Raw genomic sequence first — 24,819 nt, forward strand, 5'->3', positions numbered from 1 at the left:
TATCAAAGAAACACATCAACAATAATGCAATAATAATAGGGGACTTTAACACTTCACCTCACTGAAATGGACAGATCATCTAAGCCAAAGATGAACCAGGAAATAATGGCTTTAAATGACATACTGGACCAGATGAACATCACAGATATATTCAGAACATTCCTCCCAAAACAAGAGAATACACACTCTTCTCTAGTGTACATTCTCCAGAAGAGATCACATCTTGGGTCACAATACAGTTCTCAACCAGTACCAAAAGATTGGGATAATTCCCTGCATATTTTCAGACCACAATGCTTTGCAGCTAGAACTCAATCACAAGAGGAAAGTTGGAAAGAACTCAGATCCATGGAGGCTAAAGGACATGCTACTAAAGAGTGAATGGGTCAACAAGAAAATTAAAGAAGAATTAAAAAATTCATGGAAACAAATGAAAATGAAAACACATCTGTTCAAAATCTGTGGGACACAGCAAAGGTGGTCCTGAGAGTAAAGTATATAGTGATACAAGCCTTTCTCAAGAAACAAGAAAGATCTCAAGTACACAACCTAACCTTACATCAAAAGGAGCTGGAGAAAGAAAAGCAAAGAAAGCCTAAACCCAGCAGGAGAAGAGAAATCTATGAAATAGAAATCAAAAGAATAGGAGAACAAATCCACGGAAGTAGGAGGTGGTTCTCTGAAAGAACTAATAAGACTGATAAATCCCTGGGCAGAAGTATCAAGAAGAAAAGAGAAAGGATCCAAATAAATAAAATCATGAATGAAAGAGAAGAGATCACAACCAACACCAAAAAAATACAAACAACTAAAAGAACATATTTGAGCAACTATATGTGGGCAAATTTGACAATCTGGAAGAAATGGATGCATTCCTAGAGACATATAAACTACTAAAACAGAACCAGGAAGAAATAAAAAACCTGAACAGACACATAATGAGTAAGGAGATAGAAGGAGTCATCAAAAATATCCCAACAAACAAGAGCCCAAGGCCAGACGGCTTCCCAGGGGAATTTTACCAAACATTTAAAGAAGAATTAATACCTAGTCTCCTGAAACTGTTCCAAAAAATAGAAATGGAAGGAAAACTTCCAAACTCATTTTATGAAGCCAGTATTATCTTGATCTCAAAACCAGACAAAGAACCCACCAAAAAGGAGAATTACAGATCAATATCCTTCATGAACACAGATGCAAAAATTCTCACCAAAATACTAGCCAAGAGGATCCAACAGTACATTAAAAGGATTATTCACCACGTCCAAGTGGGATTTATTCCTGGGCTGCAAGGTTGGCTCAATATCCACAAATAAATCAACGTGATACAATACATTAATAAAAGAAAGAACAAGAACCATATGATACTCTTAACAGGTGCTGAAAAAGCATTTGACAAAGTACAGCATCTTTTCTTGATCAAAACTCTTTAAAGGGTTAAGGATAGAGGGCACGTACCTCAATATCATCAAAGCCATCTACGAAAAATCCACAGTGAATATCACTCTCAATTGGCAAAAACTGAGAGCTTTTCTACTAAGGTCAGGAACATGGCAGGGATGTCTACTATCACCACTGCTATTCAACATAGAACGAGAAGTCCTAGCCTAAGCAATCAGACAATAAAAAGAAATAAAATGTATATGAATAGGCAAAAAAGAAATCAAACTCTCCCTCTTTGCAGATGATATGATACTTTATGTGGAAAACCCAAAAGACTCCACTCCAAAACTGCTAGAACTCATACAGGAATTCAGTAAATTGTCAGCATATAAAATCAATGCAAAGAAATCAGTTGCATTTCTATACACTAACAGTGAGAGAGAGAAAAGAGATATTAAGGAGTCTATCCCATTCACAATTGCACCCAAAACCATAAGACACCTGGGAATAAACCTAACCAAAGAGGCCAAGAATCTGCACTCAGAAAACTATAAAGTACTCATGAAAGAAATTGAAGAAAACAAAAAGAAATGGAAAAAAGGTTCCATGCTCATGGATTGGAGGAACAAATATTGTGAACATGTATATGCTACCTAAAGCAATCTATACATGTAATGCAATCCCTATCAAAATACCATCAATCTTTTTTCAAAGAAATGGAAGAAATAATCCTAAAATTTCTGCGGAACCAGAAAAGACCCCAAATAGCCAGAGGAATGTTGAAAAGGAAAACCAAAGTTGGTGGCATCACAATTCCAGACTTTAAGCTCTATTACAAAGCTGTCATCATCAAGACAGGATGGTACTGGCACAAAAGCAGATACATAGATCAATGGAACAGAATAAAGAACCCAGAAATGGCCCCTCAACTCTATGGTCAACTAATCTTAGACAAAGCAGGAAAGTGTATCCAATGGAAAAAATACAGTCTCTTCAACAAATGATGTTGGTTAAATTGGACAGCCACATGCAGAAGAAGGAAACCGAACAATTTCCTTACACCACACACAAAAATAGACTCAAAATGGATGAAAGACCTCAATTTAAGACAGGAATCCATAAAATTCCTTGAGGAGAACATAGGCAGCAACATTTTTGATCTCAGCTGCAACAACTTCTTCCTAGAAACATCACCAAAGGCAAGGGAAACAAGGGCAAAAATCAACTATTGGAACTTCACCAAGATCAAAAGCTTTTGCACAACAAAGGAAACAGTTGACAAAACCAAAAGACAATTGACAAAATGGGAGAAGATATTTGCAAATGACATGTCAGATAAAGGGCTAGTATCCAAAATCTATAAAGAACTTATCAACCTCAACACCCAAAGAACAAATAATCCGATCAAGAAATGGACAGAAGACATGAACAGACATTTCTGCAAAGAAGACATCCAGATGGCCAACAGACACATGAAAAAGTGCTCAACATCATTCACCATCAGGGAAATACAAATCAAAACCACAGTGAGATATCAACTCATACCAGTCAGGATGGCTAAAATTAAAGTCAGGAATCGATAGATGTTGGTAAGGATGAGGAGAAAGGGGAACTCTCCTACACTGTCGATAGGAATGCAAGCTGGTACAGCCACTCTGAAAAATAACATGGAGGTTCCTCAAAAAGTTGAAAATACAGCCACCCTATGACCCAGCAATCACACTACTGGGTATTTACCCTAAAGATACAAATGTAGTGATTCGAAGGGACACATGTACCTGAATGTTTATAGCAGCAATGTTCACAGCAGCCAAACTATGGAAAGAACCTAGATGTTCATCAACAGATGGAAGGATTAGGAAAATATGATGTATATACCTACATGGAATACTATGCAGCCATCAAAAAACCATGAAATCTTGCCATTTGCAATGACATGGATGGACTCGAGGTTATTATGCTAAGCAAATTAAGTCAATCAGAGAAAGACAATTATCCTATGATCTCTCTGATATGAGGAATTTGAGGGACAGGATGGGGGGTGGTGGGGATAGGGAAGTAAAAAAATGAATCAGGATGGAACCGGGGAGGGAAACAAACCATAAGAGACTCTTAATCTCAGGAAACAAACTGAGGGTTGCTGGGGGGTAGGGGAATATGGTAGATGGGTTATGGACATTGGGGAAGGTATGTGTTATGGTGAATGCTGTTGAATTGTGTAAGACTGTTGATTCATAGACCTGTACGCCTGAAGCAAATAATACATTATATGTTAATTTTTTTAAAAGTATATAATAGGAATTTGGATTTTTTACTCAAGTAGGATTTTTTAAATGTTTACATGAAAATACTATATATTTTAAATGAAATAATTTAAGTGGAACATTAATTGTCCACATATAAAAATCATAAATTTTATCTTCAAAGATAACCTATATTCATATCTTTCTTTACAGTAAATAGTTACATTAAAATGTTCTGAAATTTACGTCAAAATACAAAAGTCTTGGGGCACCTGGGTGGTTCAGTTAAGCGGCTGCCTTTAGCTTACATCATGATACCAGGGTCCTGGGATCCAGCCCCATGTTGGGCTCCCTGATTAGCAAGGAGTCTGCTTCTCCTTCTCCATCTCCCCCCTCGCTCCTGCTCTCACTCACTATCTCTGTCTGTCTGTCTGTCTCTCTAGTATATAAAATCTTTAAAAAAATGTTTTAAATTAAAAAAATAGAAAAAAAAACTTACATGCACCCATATCGAAGTAACAATTAAATCTTTTACATGTAACTCCTTGTTCTACCACTTGTATTATCTTCCAAAATACAATTTCAATAACTTAACATTTAGTAGTAAATGTAATTCAGCATGGAATAATATTACTAAAAACATTATTTTCCATTACAAAACATCATAGTATTTTCAAGGATAGAAGAGAAGAAAAAGGGGGAGAAGGGTATTTTAAAACACAGAAAACAAAGACTCTAAAGGAATAATAAAAAGTAGAAATCTAGTTCTTTGTAAAGAATAAAATTGAAAATTAAGAAAGAAAAAAGAGGGGCACCTGGGTGGCTCAGTGGGTTAAAGCCTCTGCCTTCAGCTCAGGTCATGATCTCAGGGTCCTAGGATCGGGCCCCGCATCAGGCTCTCTGCTCGGCAGGGAGCCTGCTTCCCCCCCTTCTCTCTGCCTGCCTCTCTGAGTACTTGTAGTCTCTGTCCATCAAATAAATAATAAAATAAAATCTTTAAAAAAAAAGAGTGAAAAGAGAAGGCAAAACAACAACAACAAAAAAAAAAAACCACAGAAAACAAACAAACCCACAAACCTTACTATTAGAATAAAATGAAGGTATAACCACAGATAATGTCAGGTTTCTACAAATAAAAAGATATAAACAGTTTTATGCCAATAAACTTGACAACTTATGACAACTTACATGAAATGAAAAGATATTTTAAAACCTTCCTAAAAACTTACTAAAATGGACTCAAGAAGAAAAAGAGAAGCAGAGCTATTCTGTAAACGTAAAATAGTTAAAAGTGATTGTTAAATATCTTCCCACAAACTATACAGCTGGTCCAAAATCTAACAATCTTTCAAAAATTTAGTTTCTCATTTTATGTAAGTGCTCTAGAGAAGAGAAAAAGAAGAAACACTTTTAAATACCCTTAGATACCCACACTAGACAGAGATTTCAAAAGATAATGAAAATAGTAATCTACCTAATTTATTAATCTAGATTTAAATATGCTAAGCAAGCTTTAACAGGCTGAATCCAGCAATGCATAAAAATAACGCAATGCCATAACCAAGTTGGGTTTTTCTTTAAAATGCAAGGTTACTGTAATATCAGAGATTTGATTAATGTAATCAAGTACATCGATAACTTTAAAATCTATGATTTCTGTACTTATGGTACAAAGCTCAAAATGTAATTCAATATCTATTCTTTAAAAAAAGATCTTAGCACACCAGCCTTTGAAAAAAATGTCTTCACAATTACTGGACACCTATGAAACTCTACAACAAATAGCATTAAAAAAAAGGGAAATGTTGAAAAGTTTTCTTTTAAAATTCAGAAAATGGCAAAGATATATCTTGGCACCCATATCAGGAAAGGAGTACATGGTGTATTCAAACTGGCAAGAGGAAAAAAAAATAACTGTCAATATAAACTCCTGAACTCAGCTAAAATTTTATTCAAGACTGACAGTTAAATAAAGAGTCTTTCAAGGAAACAAAAACGGAGTATTTACCACCAACCGATCTGCTCAAAAGGAACTTCTAAATGTTGTATTTCAAGAAGGAATATGATCTCATAGGAAAGGACTGAAAAACGACAGTGAGTGAAGAGACTGATAAAAATGAGGATAAAATACAAATAAATGTTGAATATGGAAAACAACAGTAATTGGATTTTAGCCAATGCTATAAAACTTCCTCAAAGTGGGAAAAAAAAATACTAGAAATGCAGCTCATTTACATCTCAAAAACTTTATCCTTCTACAGAGAAATTTTGGCCCCCGGCAGTCAAATAAGCTTGATGTTTTCTCTTTTCCTCCTCTACTCCAAAGATCCTTAGTGGCAGAAGTAGCAAGAGTAGTCTGAGTAGCAGACATGGGGAAAACACAACCCAAGCTGAGCCAACCAATGAGGTGGCAAGTTGCAAAGGACTCCTGAACAGAACACACCAGCAAGTGTGAAAGAAAGTCAAGGAATGTGAAAAAATTTAGAAAAAGGAAGACTGTCAGGATGTAGTTAGTGAAGCCCCAAAGAAAAGAAAAAGAATGTAAATAAAAAGGAACTCTTTGAAATATTAAAAAAAAAAAAAAAGATCCAGAAATCCCTAGTATGAAAGAGATAAAAAAAATAAAAAGATTCTCCTTCTGCAAGGAGAATCTTGCCCATCCCCACAGATGGACCATCCTGTAAATTATAACCATCAACTGTGGGCAGAATACAAAAAACCACCTCATACTCGTTCTGGAGAATGAACAGTGGTAAGGGAACTTTTTAGGGGAGCCAAAGGGATTGGACAAACTGTGTTAAATACCTTTGCATTGTTGAGCTGTGGGCTGTGCTTACGACTTGGCATTAAATGGCTAAAGCAACAATGAGAAAGAGGCCATCTTTTTAGATTTGTAAAGACGGAAGCTGCTGTGGTGAAAGCTGTCAAAAAAACTCACAGGCCAGTCTGGATCCACACATCTGGAAAACACCCTCCCTATAGGACAGATAAGGAAAAACTAGACTGAAGATATGAGCTCTTGTCCACAGTAGGGAAGACAGAGTTTCCAGTTTGACTCTAATTGTTAATATTCTGGGGAGGTGGATGGAGTGGGGGAGAGGAGATACTCTTTAGAGGAATACAACAGAATTCAGAGTACCCGCAATAATGATCAGCAAACTTAATAATGTAAAGTGCTGAAGAATACATGTTTTAGGCTTGTTACCATATGGTCTCTGTTGCAAGTACTCAATATGGTCACTGTAGCTTGAAGGTGGCCAGAGAGAACATAGGAACAAATGGAGGTGACTGTGTTCTAGTAAAACTTTATTTGCAAAAACAAGAAGCCAGCTCCCAGGCCACAGTTTGTGAGAAATTAATGTATTAATATGTAATGGGTTAATGTACTCATATTGCAGAATAAAACATGTCCACACAAACGTTTATTTACAAATGATCAAGGTAGCCTTAATCATAATAGCTAACATCCCAGATGTCTACTAAGAGATGAGTTAATAAAGAAAATATAAGTTTAAATAAGAAAATAGTTATATAAGTTAAATGAGAACTAGTTAATAAGTTAAATAAGAAATAGTTAAGTAAGAAATAAAAAATAGTTAAATAAGTTAAATAAGAAAAAATAAGTTATCTACCAGTGCAATACTCATACTATGAGAGGTAAAACTAATTCTTGATACACATAAAAGTGTATAAAGAATGTAAGATTTTTGGATAGAGAGGGAAGTATCATTTCTCTATAAGAAAGTGGTAAAGGAGAAAAAAGGGAAAAATAGAATATAAATATGAAACACACAAAACAGACTGACAGAATAAAAATCCCAGATAAAACTAATTTAAATAAATGCAAAAATCAAAAATATTAAATTAGCTGTTGAAAATACAGAAAACCCCCACAAAACTATTACCTTGGTTTAAACAGAAAAATAGAAAGTCTAGCTACTGCTTTACTCTAATAGACATATTTAGATCTAGATCCGTATACATAGTTATATTTATATCTGGAAAGGTTGAAGATATAGGTATGGAAAATAATAGCCAGGATAGAAGTTTTTACACTAGACAAAACAGATTTTAAGGCACAAGTCATAAAAAGATGGAAAAGGGAAAAACAGATCAAGCAAATGAAAAACTGTGTGTATGTACCTAGTAATAAAAATCAACATTTCTCTGCATGAATAAATTTTTAAAAATCCAAAATGTCTCTGGTGCTAAAGAAATATTTAAGCTAAAGGAAAGGGTAGGTACCATAGAGGAATTTAATCTCAAAGTTGGGAAGAATGTGTATAAGATGAAAAAACAAGGAAACAAACAAATAAAAAAATATAAACAACACAACCTTCATGGGAAAATTTGATGGATTTGTCCACCTCAAAATTAAGAGACAAAGTACAAAGTATAAAAAGTTAGCACACACACAACAAATACACCATTGCTAAGACATAACTAATTTTCACTTAGAACACAGAACTGCAAATCAGCACAAAAAAGCCAGAAAACTGAGAAATGGGTGGAAATGTAAATAGGCAATTTACAAAGATAAAAGCTTAAAAAAATTAAAGCCCATGTCAATAAAAGTCACAGGTTAAATGAGTTCTAGGAAAAGAAGCAGCTGGATTATGCAGTCAAGTAAGTGGTCATGAAACTCATGTCCTCCCAGACGAGTCAGGGCTAAAGCTCAAAGGAGAAGATGAAGCATTGATTAGAATACAGTACATTCGGAATCATTTCCTTCAAGTTCTAGCCCACCATAGTTTTACTGATCTTACAGGAAGGAAGGACTTAAAACTTAACAACTTCTCAATCTTGACATGTTTTATCAGTGATGCTTTCTTAGTTGCCCTAACAATTACTAGCCATAGAGTGTTACTTGATGCCACATCTTTTAAGGTTCAAATTCCTGTTGCCTCTGGAATTTCACAATGCCAAATCAGAGGATCAGATTTCTAGAATTCTTCATAAGCTACCTCATTTCAATGCCAGCCTCTTCACTGGATCGATTGAGATGTTTTAGTAGTCCATTGTCTTTGATATACCAATTTAATATAAGAAAAATGTGAAACTGGAACTTCCCTCGTTACTTTTTTAAGTCACCATATGATTTGATCAAAGTAGGAAATTTCCTATATGATATAATATATATTCAATTCACTATGTGCCTACTCCAAACCAACGGCAGAGCCTTAGGTCTCCTGGAGGTCTTCAGATTTTTAGCACACTTCCTTCTCACTGAAAAAAAAAAAAAAAGAAAGAAAAAAAGCAACTCTCATGCAGTCACTCTGTTTCAGGGAAACACCCATACCTCTGAATTCTGAGCCAGGGCAGTAAGTTCAGGAAGCTACTCTGATGACTTGGTGCTTTTTCAAGCTGGCTCAGCCAAAAGATGCTAGATGGCCTAGAAGTACCAATTGCTTAAGAACCAGGAACCAGCCATCAAGAAGTTAGCACATTAAGTCAGAAGAGTGAGATATTACTAGAGGTTGACTAGTTTCACAAGTCTTTAAACATTATCTTTTATCTCAATAGATACCTATTCTTTTAAACACTGTGCAGACATTAAGTTATGATCCTAAGGGTAAATTTACATCATTAATTAGATCAGCATGTACGTTACATTGGAGTTTCTAGTGCTTGTGCATAACTATCTGTTTATACGTATGGAAAACTATACTTCTTAGCTAATTCAAGTACTATGGACCAACTACCATTTTCTCTAAGATTCTACCTGAGACAAACATTTTAATGAGTTGCTATGAATCCTCACTTCATGCAGCCTGATACATTACTTATAATTGATGGGAAATAGGATGATCTTAGGATGCCTGATTAACTGACATACAAGATGTGAAACATAAACCATCTGTCCTTACAGGCTGGTTTTTGTGTAATCACTGAGTTAATACTGAATAACATTGAGGTTATCTTCATGCCATCTTGATGTATGATATATCCAAGACTGACTACAGGTGAAAATTTAGAATCTTTATTCCATCATTTAATTGATTCACTTCTTCACTTAACAAATATTTATTGAGCACTCTTTCAGGTGCCAGAGGAACAGTAATAAAAAGGACTGGTAGATAATTTCTTCATTTACCAAGCCTGTCTTCTAAGAGACTTGTTTTGTTTGTAAACGTTGGATGACTAACTAGTATATGTGGTGACTCCATTGTATCCAAGTGTGTGGCTTAACCAGGAGAACTCTCCAAATTCTACACTTCACAACTATCTCCCTCATGTTTTTAAGTTATACCCCCTGACACTTGTAGGTTCAGGGATTTCCAGATAGTTCAAACTCATAGAGTACTAAATCTTGTGGGAAAAGCAGGTCAATTACATATTCTCAGACTTCTTTTACTCCCGTCTTCTGCTTTTTCATTTCCACTTTGAAAATGTCCCAACTGAGCCTTCATGATCTTGTTTTCTCTTGGTCCTATTCCCACCAACCGATGTCTTCAGAATTTTCTTTGTTGGTTTTTCCATATGTTCCTCATCTCCAAATACAGTAGTTAACAACTTCTCTGTCTCTCCTTTGTCGTTTTTATCTAACTCCTTTCCTAGCAGCTCTAGCTGGATCTTTAATGAGCATCTTAAACTTGAAACATGACTGAAATTTCATTCCAGGGCATTCTATTTTCTCTTTCCGTATTCCTCCTGAGATAAATGCATGGCCTGCTCTCTCACTGCCTTCAGATATCAAAATAAATGTCACCTTCTCCAGGAGGCCTTCCTAGATCACCCTATAGAAAAATAACATCATCCCCACCCTCCCAATCCCTGGTTTGACTCCCTATCCCTCTTATCTGGGTTTGCACCTTTCCAAAATACTTATTACCAACTGACATGTTATAAATGTATTTGTTAAAATGTATGTATCAATGTTTTTGTCTGTTTTTTTGCAAAAAAAAATGTGAGCTCCATGAAAGGTGGGGTCTTTGTTTCCTGCTCTATTATTAGTGTACAGAACTGTGTTTGAAAAGTACTTAGAACTCAAGAAATACCTATAAATCAGTGACTGCATTTGTCTTCAATAGCTCTGTTGTTTTAGTTACTACACTCTGTACTCTGCACTAATTTGGAATTAAACTCGTAATTTTCAAGAGTTGTATCAGAAAATGATTGTGGAATTAGAGAAGTCCATTCTCTTAGCTCTAAGACTGAGAAAGATAACATAGCCCAACTTCTTATTCTATAGAGTGTGTCTTAAAGAAGAAAAGGTTTTGACTAAAGTTACACAATGAATAAAAGGCAGAAACATTATTAAAGACTGGGTTGACGCCACTCCAACCAGTGTTCTTCAATCAAACCGTGACCCAGAGGTGTTGTTTTTCCACAGCAGTCCTATTCTTTCTGGTATTGTTTTAAGAATAATTTTTAATAAATATTATACACAGACATAAAGGAAAAACTGATTTTATCAATAAAAATGTCACACACATAAAGCTTAAAGGTAAAAAAAAAAGACTATTTTTAAATATCCAAAATTTAATTTTATTTACAAAATATCTAGTTTAAAACATAGCAACATCCTAGGACAATGAGAAATATAGATGTAAAATCCTGTAATAAACACATTTTCAGACATGGAAGAAACTCCATGCAGGTAGGTTAGTGAGAAATAACATATAGTAGAGTACAATAACTTAGAATAATAAAATAAATCATTTAAGATATTTCTTAACCCTGATGATGCAGGTGCTATAGGAGAAGAAACAAATTCAGTTAAAACACAGGATATGATTTACGATATTTTTTTTTTTGGAGAGAGAGAAAGAGCAAGAATACATGTGATTGGGTGAGGGCAAAGAAGGGCAGAGGGAGAGGGAGAGAGATAATCTTAAGCAGGCTTCATGCTCAGTGCTGAACCCAATGTAGAGCTTAAGATCTCATGACCCTGAAGTCATGACCTAAGCTGAAATCAAGAGTCCCACACTTAACTGACTGCGCCACCCAGGTGTCGTGTGATCTGATCTATGATTTTAACCTTTAAAGAAGTTTGAGTTCCGAAAGAAGCAGTAAAGCACAGCAGTTACAGTGCATTCCATTGTTTGGATCTGCACCTGACCCTCCCTCCTGACAGGTGTAAGAAGTTAACAGTTATATAACTTCTATAGGCCTCAAATTTTTTTAAAGATGTTATTTATTTATTTGACAGAGAGATTACAAGTAGGCAGAGAGGCAGGGAGAGGAAGAGGGAGGGAAGCAGGCTCCATGCTGAGCAGAGAGCCCGATGCGGGCTCCCTGGATCCCAGGACCCTTGGATCATGACCTGAGCCAAAGGCAAAGGCTTAACCCACTGAGCCACCCAGGTGTACCAGGCCTCAAATTTTTATCTATAAAACAGAACTGGGTAGTGACTATGGCATATAATATCTATAGGAATCAAATTAGATCATAACTATCAGTAATTAACATACTATGTGGCATATATTTGAGAGTTCAAAATATTGTAGAATGGTATTAGTATAATTTAACTGAAATACAAAATAATGTCTAAAAGCTCTTAAATATAAATATTTGTGAAAAATAATCTAAAATTTACCAAAATCATGTTTGCAGTTGATCATTTGTGGAGTATTTCTAGTATTTGGGGTACTTTAAAAAACATGAAAATTTTATATTTATCTTTGTAATAGATTCTCTATACCACATGAACTGAAACTATAATGGTAAGCAGAAAGAGCCTAGTCTGTTTTCCAAAATAATGCTAATTTCAGCATGTGGAAATGTACCTCAAAACATTCATTTTACCATGAAGATTTAAGAAAGACGACTATAACCCACTTTTTGATTGTATGAAGGCCCAGAATGAAGCAGAGTGAATAAGAAGTTCAGGGATGTATCCAGGCCAGATTGTACAGAGCCAAGCTGCCTACTGTTGAATCATCCACCTGATGCTAAGTTCCAAGGACCCCATAGGTCTGCCACCAGATAAACCCTTGGGAACCAGGTCGCAATCACACACCTACACTAGCAGTCCTTTTTTTTTTTTTTAAAGGATTATACATCTATGTGTGTGAGAGAGAGAGAGGAGGGGCAGAGAGAGAATCTCAAGCAGAGAGAGAGAGGGAGGAGGAGCAGAGAGAGAAAATCTCGAGAAGACTCCATGCTTAGCATGGATCCTGATGCGGGGCTTGATCTCACAACCTCACATCAGGACCTGAGCCAAAAGCAAGATTGGCCACTTAACTGATTGAGCCACCCAGACACCCTGCCAACAGTTCCTTTTAGGGTCCACTATTGCTAGATGAATTCTATAGTCTACACTTCCTTCGACATGTCACATTTAACTTCACCCTTTCCCTCCATACATTCACTTATTTCAATCTTAAGTCACTCACTGAGAGCCCGACATGTGCCAGCCACTGGGCTAGATGCTGGAGAAATTGCTCTCTGCCCTCCTGGAGCTTACCCACTGGTATCGGAAATGGATAAGAAGAAAATAACAAGTGAACAACTCCTTGGATAAAAACTACAAAGAAGAGAGAGCATCAAATATTTCATATGCTGCATGCTTTTTTTACTTATAAAGGATATTAATTATGCTGCTAGTACTCTAAAACAGCATTCTCATCAACAAAGCCAAAGTCCTTTGAGGCAATCACAGAAACTTAGGTAGAATGAAATATAGCTACCAACTGACTCTAAGCATGACTATCAGTATATTCTTGCAATACAAAGTGTGTATGTGTGTGTGTGTGTGTGTTGAGAAAAGGTGGGAATAGATGGGCAGTTAGGGGATGGGCAGCCAAAAGAGAGAAGCGAAAGTAAGAAGAACTAAAATTCTTACATCAGTCAAGAAGGTCATTTTGCTCAATCTTTCAGACTTCATATTTCTACACTGCTACCACTGGGCTCTCTGAGTAATTAGTGACCATTTGAATATTAATACATAGCTTACCAGCATATATCTTACCCCACATATTTACCCCTTTCCTGTAGTTTAGCTATTTAAAAATGTACTCTTTAGTTTTTGTCCTGGTAGAACGTATTTTTAACATTTTATTTCCAGGGTTAAAAGATAAAAGTTTTCCTCTGCAATTACATGTTCATGTATCATTTTTGGTATATTTTTATCTGGTTCTCTACCATGTAAGAAAGGAAGACCTTTAAAATTGAAGCACTGAACTGGCACAGTAGAAATACTTCCCCAGCTTCAGTGCCATTTTTAAAATTGAAATTCTTGGGTCATTCCTTCCTGACTTAGATTAAATGTCCACACCTTATTTCTATCACTTCCAAAGTGCCAGGGGGAAAAAATGCAGTAATCTTTTCTTAGAAAATCTCTCTTTCCAAGATTGGGGTGCTCTCCAGATAGCCACAAACTCTGAAATAAAGTCATCTTTCCCACCTCCAGTCAATGCTTCTAAACAATGAATGTGAACATACACTTAAACAGTCGCATCTGGACACAACCCTTACCTGCATCTCTTGACAAAAGGAAGCCAATGGACCAAAGAGAATCTGACATTGCTCATCAGCAGTGTATGTCATCCCTGGCAACTTGGAGGGAACCATCACGGAATTGACACTCTGGGGGTTTGTCTGTAGCAAGCAGTTACTGGCCTTTGACCTGGCAATATGCACATACGTGTAAAATTTTGAATTTCATGTAAAAACTTGTTATAATTAGCATAGCAATAGGAAACAATTTTATAATGTTAAAAATATATTCTTACTTTGATTTATAAGTTCTACTGAATCTTCATAAAAGCATCCCCATATGAAAATCATTTATGTACAACTATGTAAGATAATTCTAATAATAATAATAATAATATTCAAGTTAACAGAATGTCTTGGATTATAAAGGTCTTTCTTATGGATTAATTCAGCTAGTCTATATAACATGGTAAAGTGGTTATTACTATACATACTTATAAGATAAGGAAACTCAGACTCGGAGCATAACTTGCTCAAAAATAATGCGTAAAGGTAAGAAATCAATTATATTTGGGGACTAAGAGAATATATGGAAGGCTCTGTCAAGTGAGTATTCACTATAGATATTTCAGTACTTGACATTGTAATACAACTTCCATTTACTAGGTGACATTTAATTTTATCATGCATCTGATTCTTGTGAAGGCCACCATACAAAATCACGTATGTTCCTTAGGAACTACTCAAGGGTTACTGTTGCAGTGAGGTGGTAAGTTCATATACTACACGTTCTGTATACTGTTCTCTATACCATCACAGAATGTCCAGCATATAGCTCACACCAGAGTTACAATAAGGCAGAAAACATTATATTTTGGTGGATTTTAATATTCATTGAACAGAAAAAGTAAGCTTGCCAACTGAAATGGTATCTCTATAGTGAACTTGGCTAGCTAGGTGCCTCTCTCTAACTTCATGAGACTTGCAGTTACTTGAAGTATCTCTCACTCACTAGCTACTTTGTAAATCGTGTACTGTTTCAGCTGCTCCTTAATTACCAAAGGGATAAGTAAATAACAGGGCTTTAAAATGAAAATTAGAACAATAATAATATTTTTCATTTCTTTTTCCAACCAGAGAGAAACTGCTCCCGCTGTTGAAAGTGGGAAAGAAGAAAATGAGGACTATTATAATGGTGACAACAATGTGTTAATGAAAAAAAAAAAAAAAAACAGTTTAGAAGTATCACAATGGAAGGGTGGAGCTTTTGTTAAAGAGGTTCTTTGTGATAACAGATGTGCTGAGTGATGAGCAATGAGAACATTTCCAATGGGAAATTTTGAAGAGGCAATTAAATACTGTGACAGATAATTTTCCAACCTTACAAATTGCCTTGCTCATTCTTTTATAAGAAAATGTGGAAACTAAGAAGCAGATGGGTTAAATAATATGTTCCAATTCACACTATGAGTCAGTGGAAGAGCCAGTGTTGGAAGAGACTGCCTTGATCCCTAATCTGGTGTCCTTTCCACTCTACTGTGCCACCTTCCTTCATTGGTAGCAGAAGCAGGCACATGTAAACATTGACAATACAACAATGGTAAATGACCTTTGTACCTTAGAAATCTTTCCAAATCTTCCTTGCTACATCGGGACCATGAAACATCACCAAGATTTTGTCCTTTAATCCATTCACCAGACATGATATGAAGACCATCAGCACATGATGGGTGGTCATTGTCATGATTAATGCCCATGCTGATTCAGAATATAATTAAAATAAAAAAATTACATTAGATAAATATATTTTAACTTTTTATAATGGCAATAAAATAACAGATAAATACTTAAAATAATGGGAGATGAATTAGTTTTAAAGGTCAAAAATAAAATTAGGTAGCAGATTGATTTTTTAAAAATTTTGTTATTTTGTTAAAGGTAAATATTTTTATTTAGTAAAAAACATTTTCCCAATCAATCTGGTAAATAACATGTTTAGTCACCTCTGTCAAAATGATCTGGAGAGAAATTTTTCAGAGAAGTATATATGAAACACAGGAATAGTTAAGTTTCTAGTCAACCTTACAAAATTCTTGGTTTTGCCCGGAGATCCTTTATTCATATCTTCTACCAAATCTGAAACCACATTAAAACTATTATTCTCCCCATCTGCTTCATTAGACAGTCTTCTTCCAATATAACACAATATATCCCTGGGGAACTTTCCCATTCCTGGCCGTCTTTATTTTTTCTAGTGAATCTTGAATCTGTTGCTTTAAGTTGAAACTCTATTTAAAAATCTGACTTATCTCCAAATGGTGTACTAGGAGAACATTAAATTCATTATGTGGAAAACTGCCATATTTTCTCTTTCAAACCTCTACTTCTGTATTCTTTTTTCTTTCACTCTCTTCCTTGTGCCTTCACTTGCAACCCAGTCTGCCAAATCAAAAACCTTCAGGTCATTTATCCCTTCTCTCAGATCATCCCCCAGGCTATTTTATTTACTCTGTGTGAGAGGGCAAGCTCTGCCAGTTCTACTTCCTAAACATTTCTCTCATCTGTCACCTCCTTTCAATTCCTTTGTTACTATTAAAAAGGATTATAAAGTATTTAGTCTCAACAATTATTACAGCATTATTGGGTTCCGTGCCTCTAAACTTTACCAACATTCTGTCTTTTTTTTTCCTACTCTGCCTCAGTGAAGTCTATTTAAAACACAATCCACTACCATGCCTCAACTTCCCCATTATCTGTATGGCACCTCCCAGCTCTCTAACATGGTACAAAGTCTTTTTATCTTGTTCCAAATCCTTTACTGCATTTTCTTTTCAGCAAATGATTTCTAGTGTCCCAAACAGTATATTCTTTTTTATTATTTTACAATTAATTGTCATGTAGCATTTTCTGTGTCACACATCATACAAAGGGATTAATAAGTGTGAATTAAATGACTCTCTAAGGTAGGGACTGTTAAAACCCCATTTTTGCTGATAAGAAATAACTTTCCCAAGGTTCTACAGTGAGAGAGTGGAAAGTGGGGATGTCTGAAGCGAGATGGCTGGCTCTAGAATCATCGGACTGGCCGTGACACAGTTGGCATGGACAAATTCCATTCCCTCTCCCGCCCTGTCCAAAGTGCCTCTCCTTCAATGTCTTTGCCTGGATAAATTCTACTTGATCTTCAAGGATACGGTCAATCACCCTCATGAGGTTTTCTTTCACTGACTTCCATCTTATGTATGTGTGCTCTTTGTCCTACCATTGGATTCTGTGAACAACACTGTCAGAGCATTTTCTGTGTAGCATTATCCATTTTAACTTCTGGCTATTGCTATAACTACTTCAGGGCAAGAATTTGCTCATCTCTCTAAGATCCTGGCATACTGGAATGATACTCTATAAACCGACTTAGATGCTGAATCAAGTCACCCATGTAGAACCACTTCTACTGCAGGACAACGTTCATATAATCTCCACTGAATTCTTATAATGAAGGTTAAGAGTGAAGACACAGGAAGAGGAAAGATTCAGTTTTGTAAAAGCCACGTTTGAATTGATGGCAGGATAGTCAAGGGCTCCCTTTTCTCATTCTATATGATGTAGATAATAAAATAGTCTTTCATAATAAAAATAGCAAATAACTAAAATAGCTACTTTACATTTTAAAATGCTAATAAAATAATTATTATAGAAGCTGCCAAGGGACATCACAACTGGACTACCTATGTGTTCTCAAAGCAAAATAAGAATTTTCATGACAATCAAATTGCTTTTTCATTGAGATAAATTAAAACTTTGAATCAAAATTGTTATACTGATTATGTTTTTTGAAAGAAGAAAATGATATGGCTAGAATAGTAATTAATTTCTGAGTTAAAAATAATGAATGAGGAAATCACTGTGTTTGCTAACTTTTGAAGACTCCCAAAATTCTGGTCTAAATTAAATTAAAAATACATGACTGGATATCATTTTCCATATTTTCGTGTTAGAAAAATTCAGCTCTAGGTTGAACCATATTTTCACTCCTATTCTAATTAATGTCTTTAAATGTGGTCTGTATCAACACACATTAATATGATGACTGACAGATTAGGAAGACAAATTTTTTCATACCTTGACGATAAAAAGGAAAAGTAAGAGATGATGTGGAGTAGGTATGGACCAGTTTAGCTACTGAGAGGCACGGTGAAAGACGTTGAAGTTGAAAGAGATGTAAATTCTGTATCTCCCATCCCCTTATTCATGGAACTTGAGACAAGCAAATAATAACAAAGAAATAAATGTCCCTCAGTTTCCTCACTTATGAAGTATACTTTTCTAACTGGTTGTTAGGGAAATTACATGAGGATGATGTAAAATGCCTGCACAGTGCCTGGAATACAGTAAGAACCCATGATGATTCTTTCTATGGGGGCGAGAAATCTTAACATTCTTACTGGTCAAAAAGCACAAAAAGGTAAACAAAATGATGTGCAATTTGCGGTATTTGTGGAAGTTGCTTTACAGGAAGTTGTAGACTTAAAGGAAAGCCAAATAAAGAATAACAGCAAGAATTTGTTTTGCTCTGATGTTAAAATAAGAAAATGCAGAGGTGCATGGGTGGCTCAGTCGGTTAAGCATCTGCCTTCAGCTCAGGTCATGGTCCTGGGGTCCTGGGATCAAACCCAGTGCAGGGAGCCTGCTTCTCCCTCTCCTTCTGTCTGCCATTCTGCCTACTTGTACGGGGTGTGTGTGTGTGTATGTGTGCGTGTAATAAATAAATAAAATTTTCCAAAAAAAAAAAAAAAGAAAGAAAAGAAAAGAAACTGTAAATGAGGCAGAATCTCACAAATTGAATAAAATGCCTTAATGCATTTCTAACAGATGAAGTCCTTGCCAAGATCACCATGTCACCTCCACTAGGGAGGAATTCTGGCTGCAGCACACGTGGCTGGGTGACCCTGTTTTATCAACAGCTACTTGCCTCGTGGAACATGCTCAGCTCTTCCATCTGTGGTGGTACAGTCTTTCAAACCGTACACAAATACTATTACTTCTGAAAGGCAACTGGTCTTTTTCAGAAACAATAAAACTTCTTAAATAATATGTCCATTTGAGAGAAGGAGGGTTTTGTTTCCAAGATTTAGCAATTTGGACATTTTCCCAAAGTAGTATAACGTGATTTTCCAAATTGGAAAGATGACAACTTCTCATCTAGATGATCATTTTCCTTTTGGGATCCTGATTCTCATGTAAGCAATTAGCTCTAGTCATGGAGAGATGTGATGATTCAAACATTGTTTACCATTAGTTCAATTTTCCTAAAGCTATTTAACTTGTAACAGAGAAGATTATCATTAAACTGGGATGGGCATCTTTTTTTTTTTTTTTTTTAACCACACATCTGGAACTATCCGGAAACACTGCTTAGTTCCAATTCTACAGATTTGAAATAAAATAAACTGTGAACTTTTATCTGCACCAGTCACTGTATTAATCATTTATGATGATGATATCATTTAATTCTCACAATATCCCCTTCGGGTTTCTATTATCATGACTTCTATTCTCTACATGAAGAATGTGCAGAGGCTAATGGTGGAGTTGGGACTCAAAGCCAGGCAATCTGATGGTCAAGCAGAGAGCTCGCCAGACAACCAAACTATAGTGGATCAAAACTCTCCCATTTATGCATACGATTTTTTTTGTTGTTTCCTGAATAATTTTAAATGTCTACTCTCTGTTAGCAGAAATACACTTCCACATATATAGTTCTAAAACCAAGTCTCATGCATTGTATGGAAAACATTCTAAAAGTAAGGTATTAGGAACACCTCTCCTTGTACTGTGCAACTGAGCTACATTTTAATAATCTCAGTTTAAATTCATTTTGACAAAGAGCCTTGGGCAAATAAACTCTCCACTAACATTGTACATGGTTGTCAAGTCAACTGAAAAAATATTTTTATCTTATAAAACTTCTCAACTTGTTTAAAAGTCACTGCCAGGAAGTTTTGTGATATCCTGCGGAAAGCTGGAGAAACATTTGGATTTTGAAGATGGTCCCTTTTGATGTTTAAAGAGTTAGAGAGGAGAACATTTATGAACTCACTCACATATTTTACATAATTCAGAAAGGATCAGATTTGTAAACAGTAGTTCTTTAGAAGAGTAAACTTTTCTGTGTTAAATATATTAAATAATTTGTATGAGGTATTATTTCACACTAAAAGTCCATATATCATATGGAAAATTTTATTTTAAAAAAAGAAACAAACTGTCACAATGTCTAAGTGGAACTATATTCTATTTCCAAGAAATGACAATTTCATACAATTCTGTGGCTGCGTCTGGTGTAAGTTCACTGCTTATGGGGAAAAAATAATCTAAATATGTTTATTACTTTTTAGATTTTAAATAATTTTAATCATTTAAATTTCATTCTTAATTAAACAGTTAAATATGTACCTCTATTGGAAGTCAAAAGTCAAAGCAAAGCAAGTCGGCAACAGTTAAAATTAAAACAAACAAACAAAAAAGGAGTGGTACCAAAAGAGGGACTCCTTTTGATTTTACTGTACATTCTATGCCAGGTTTATCTAGGAACTGGACAAATCCTTGTTGAGAATGTGCTGTATGCCAGGTCCTATACCAAGTTGGGGTCATAAAAATTGGTATTAAAGATCCAGTTCCTACCCTCAAGGAGTATACCATCTATTGGGGGTAGGACACAATATCCTTTGCTCTTAGGAAGTGAACACATGCCTGGATCCTGTTAGTTCTGTCTTCCTTAAAGCTCTCCCACCTAATTATATCAACCAAGACAAGCACTAATTCTCACTTCTGGACTCTTGTAATGTTTAACGGACCCCGTGCCTGTTAACGCTTTGCTTTATTAAACCATGTCTTAATTGCCTTAGCCTGTTATGAATACATTAATATAAAAACAGTTTCCTAGGCAAAAAAATTTTTTTTAAGATAGAGAGAGGGTGAATGGGGGAGGGGAGAGGAGAAAGAGAGAATCTTAAGGAGACTCCCCGCTGAGTGTGGAGCCTGAAGACGGGCTCATTCTCATGACCCTGACTCTCATGACTTTACCCGAAACCAAGAGTTAGATGCCAAACCCACTGAACCACCCGGGTATCACCTGCCTCCATGCGAAATATTTTAATATTCCTTGGCAAGCAGTGATACTGAAAATGGGAATAATGAAACATGTACATCAAAGTCCTAGGGCATGCTGATGTTGGGTTAGTTAAAATGCAGAGTTCTGGGTCCTGCCACAGTGGATTGAAAGAGAGTATCTAGGGATAAGGCCAAGGAAATTATTTTTTAATTTACTTTATAGATGATGCTTACTGAAAATTATAAGAAGCCATGATCTGTAGGACAAAAACCCAAGCTTTTATCTTATTTTTCAAGTGATCTGTAAACTGACTTCAATCTAATTTTCACTAGAACAGTTAATTCTCCCCTGTCATTTTTTACAGTCCCTTCTTATCAGAATGCTTTCCCCAGATTATCTATATTTACAAATGCAACCCAGATTTTAAGACCTCCATGCTGTATAAAGGGGCCTTCAATAAATTCTAGCATATATTTCCCATGATTATTAACTTCAGTGGTTTTCAAATATATGGCAGGTGTACATATCAGAACTACCTTCTATTTCTGGTGAATTCTAAGTAATACATATAAACTCTCACCATCTAGAATTTAAGTGTTTGGACAACAAGAATTCTTGACATTAAATAAATGTCTACAGACTTACCAGCTGATAGCAAATCATTGAAGGACCTGAATAGTCTGTAAATTTGACAGCAAGTTAAAAATAACATGGCCTCTTCCTAACTTAGAGGAATTATAAATCTGAAAAGTCTACAGATGATCTCCTCAAGGAAGGTTGCTTGCCTGACCCTGGACCACACATTTGCCAGGATACATTAGAGAAATGAAAACAGAAAGCCAATTCTTATAAGACCATTCATTAGCTGGGTGATTTTTTCCCTTCTTCCACCTACTCACTCTGACATCCAAACCTACATTTGGAGAGAGTCTGTTGCGGGAATGCTGCCACATCTGTACTGGCTGAAATCCCATTATGATTATTAACTTGGACAAACTACTTATTACTCTAACTGGTATCATTGTCTAAACAATGGATCAAATACAAAAGCTATGTTAGTGATCTACAAGGATCTCCATAATCTCACTTCCTGCCAACCCAGTAAGAATTCTGAAGAATATGAAATTAGTTCCTTGAATGAAGAGAGACATATTTGGCCAATGGGAGTCAAAGATCTCTTTTTACATTACAGCATTCATAAAAATAAACACACTACTTCTAATTATTATTATTATTCATGCACTCTGTATTATGTGTCAACCACTATTCCATGCAATTAAAGCATGAACAATTGAACAATGAATCTTGAAAGGAAACCTTATCCAAATTGTAGGGATGAAGAAAATTAGTACAGACACATTGACTTGCCTCAAGTTTATTCAGTGAGTAGATGGCATGACAAGAATTCAAGCCCAGGTCTATTTCTCTAATATATTTTCCCTAGCACTTGCCCACTAAGTAGTTTCTAACCTTATTAGCCAAGGCATGTAGAGGTAGCCACAGGAAGTAGCCACAGGAAGATACTTGTGACTTCTGTTATAGGGAAATCTAAAGTGTACAATGTGGTAAAGGATACAATATAGTTACATGTGGTCACTAACAATTTTAGTAGGTCAAGGAACATTAATTAAAGAATAAACTTGAACATTTTAAGGAGCAGTGGATTTCTAGGGGTAATTAGGGTATAGTTTTTTTTTATTATTACAGTAATTTGTTATTGGTTACTATATTCCCATTCTAACAGTCCTAGATTATGATGTATTGCCTTTATCTTCATTTCTCATTTACTCTTTACTGTTTGTTTACTGATCCTTTAGAATATATCCTCTCTTTCTTATGGTAGATGCGCATTAATATAGATTGAAAGCAAAATTTTTACGCCCTTCTGAAAGGTACTCTTCTGGCAAGCAGAGAGAGATTAGCCAAATTTTGGTTTGATAGGGTGTCTCCTAGGACATATGCTAGCTTCTTATTGAATTAGCAGAATGGAATATTACTCAGCCGTCAGAAAGGGTGAATACCCAACTTTTGCATCAACTTGGATGGGACTGGAGATTATGCTGAGTGAAATAAGTAAAACAGAGAAAGTCAGTCATCATATGGTTTTACTTACTTGTGGAACATGAGGAATAGCATGGAGGACATAAGGAGAAGGAAGGAGAGAATGAAGGGAGGCGGGGTCCAGAGAGGGAGATGAACCACGAGAGACTAAGGACTCTGGGAACAAAATGAGGGTTTTAGAGGGGAGGGGGATGAGGGAATGAGTCAGTTTGGTGATGAGTGTTAAGGAGGGTACAGATTGCATTGAGCACTGGGTGTTATACGCAAACAATGAATCATGGAACACTCCATCAAAAACTAACGATGTACTGTATGGTGACAATACACAGCATAGCAGTACATATATAGCAGTACATAACACAATAAAAATATTTTAAAAAAAGAATTAGCAGAATTTTAGATTAAATAATCAAAATAGCTTAAAGTGCTGGATTTGGCCCTTCCAAATCCACAACTTCAGGACTTACACGAAATAGATGGAGAGGCTTGTACCCATACTTCAAGGTAGACTCATCATTACTGGTATATAATATAACTATTGCATTTCCACATAGATAATTTTATATAGGAATACAAAATATCATCAGGTACCAAAAATATTTTGCCATTTTATATTTATATAGTTATAAAACTACACATTTTTTCCTCTCAGTTAAGGCAACTACATTCCTTGACCCAAACTAATTCTCCTTTTCTACTTCTGGAACTCAACTATCCTCTACTTTGAATTTCAAGAGGACTGCCCAAGAGACGAGTAGCGTACAACAAATGCTTACACATTCAAACACATATTTGAGTGCCCATGTTGTACAATGCACTCAACACTGTGAGGAGAAAAAAAAATGTATCAGACAGTAAGTCTATTTTTCAGAGTCTGCTGCTCAGTAAGATATGTGTGTAGGGGGTTGTAAATATCAGTACAAACCAATATATATTAGGAATTAAGTGGTATTTACAATTAACAGTACAAAGGAGTTAAAAAAGGAAATATATTTCCAGCCAGACTTTCAGGTCTAATTTCAGAAAAAGTGATAGCTTTTGCCTTGTCCATTAACACATAAGTAAAATTGCAAGAGATATAAATCAGCGGGACTGGGAGTTGAAATAAGAAAAATGCACTAAGAAAGAAAGTTTGAAAGTTATGGATCATTTACATTCATGATATAGAGAAGTGGATTATCATTGAGAAAAGTAGACTGGGACCACTATAAAATCCATGAATCTAAGGCAAAGGAATTAGGAGTTCACTTATTTGGAGGAAAAGGGCAATGAAGATTTCTGAACTAATGGGTGAGACAGATCCGAAAGATAAAGCACTACAGTGTAAAGACCAAGGAAGCACGTGTTGCAATAGTCCAAGCCTGGAAGAAGGACAGAAGAAGTAACAGACAGATGTAAAGCTTTCTTTTGAAAAATGAGTAGAATTTGGCAACTGATTATGAGAGGAATTAAAGGGAGAAAGAATTAAACATGTTGCAGATGTCTCAGCTGAAGAACTGATATCTGATGCCAGTAACAGAAATGCAGATGTCTGAAGAAACAGGTTTATAACCTGGTCCTACCCTTGGTTCTATTCCAGGCACAGTTTCCAGCAGAGTATGTAAGCAAATGTCATTGATTTCAAAGCCTTGTTAGTTCACA

The 24,819-nt window shown here is 35.6% G+C and overlaps 1 protein-coding gene across 1 annotated transcript in view; it reads right to left on the minus strand.

Annotated features, from left to right (window-relative positions):
- ADAMTS19 (ADAM metallopeptidase with thrombospondin type 1 motif 19) overlaps positions 1 to 24,819 on the minus strand; it is a 244,146-nt gene that overhangs the window by 93,862 nt on the left and 125,465 nt on the right. Inside the window, exons 9-10 of the mRNA XM_044228322.1 lie at positions 15,624 to 15,764; positions 14,046 to 14,196 (exon numbers count right to left, since the gene is read on the minus strand). Coding sequence (XP_044084257.1) covers positions 14,046 to 14,196; positions 15,624 to 15,764 — 292 coding nt within the window. The remainder of the gene's footprint in view (positions 1 to 14,045; positions 14,197 to 15,623; positions 15,765 to 24,819) is intronic.

The sequence above is a fragment of the Neovison vison genome, chromosome 1, assembly GCF_020171115.1.
Source record: "Neovison vison isolate M4711 chromosome 1, ASM_NN_V1, whole genome shotgun sequence".
Lineage (NCBI taxonomy): Eukaryota > Metazoa > Chordata > Mammalia > Carnivora > Mustelidae > Neogale > Neogale vison.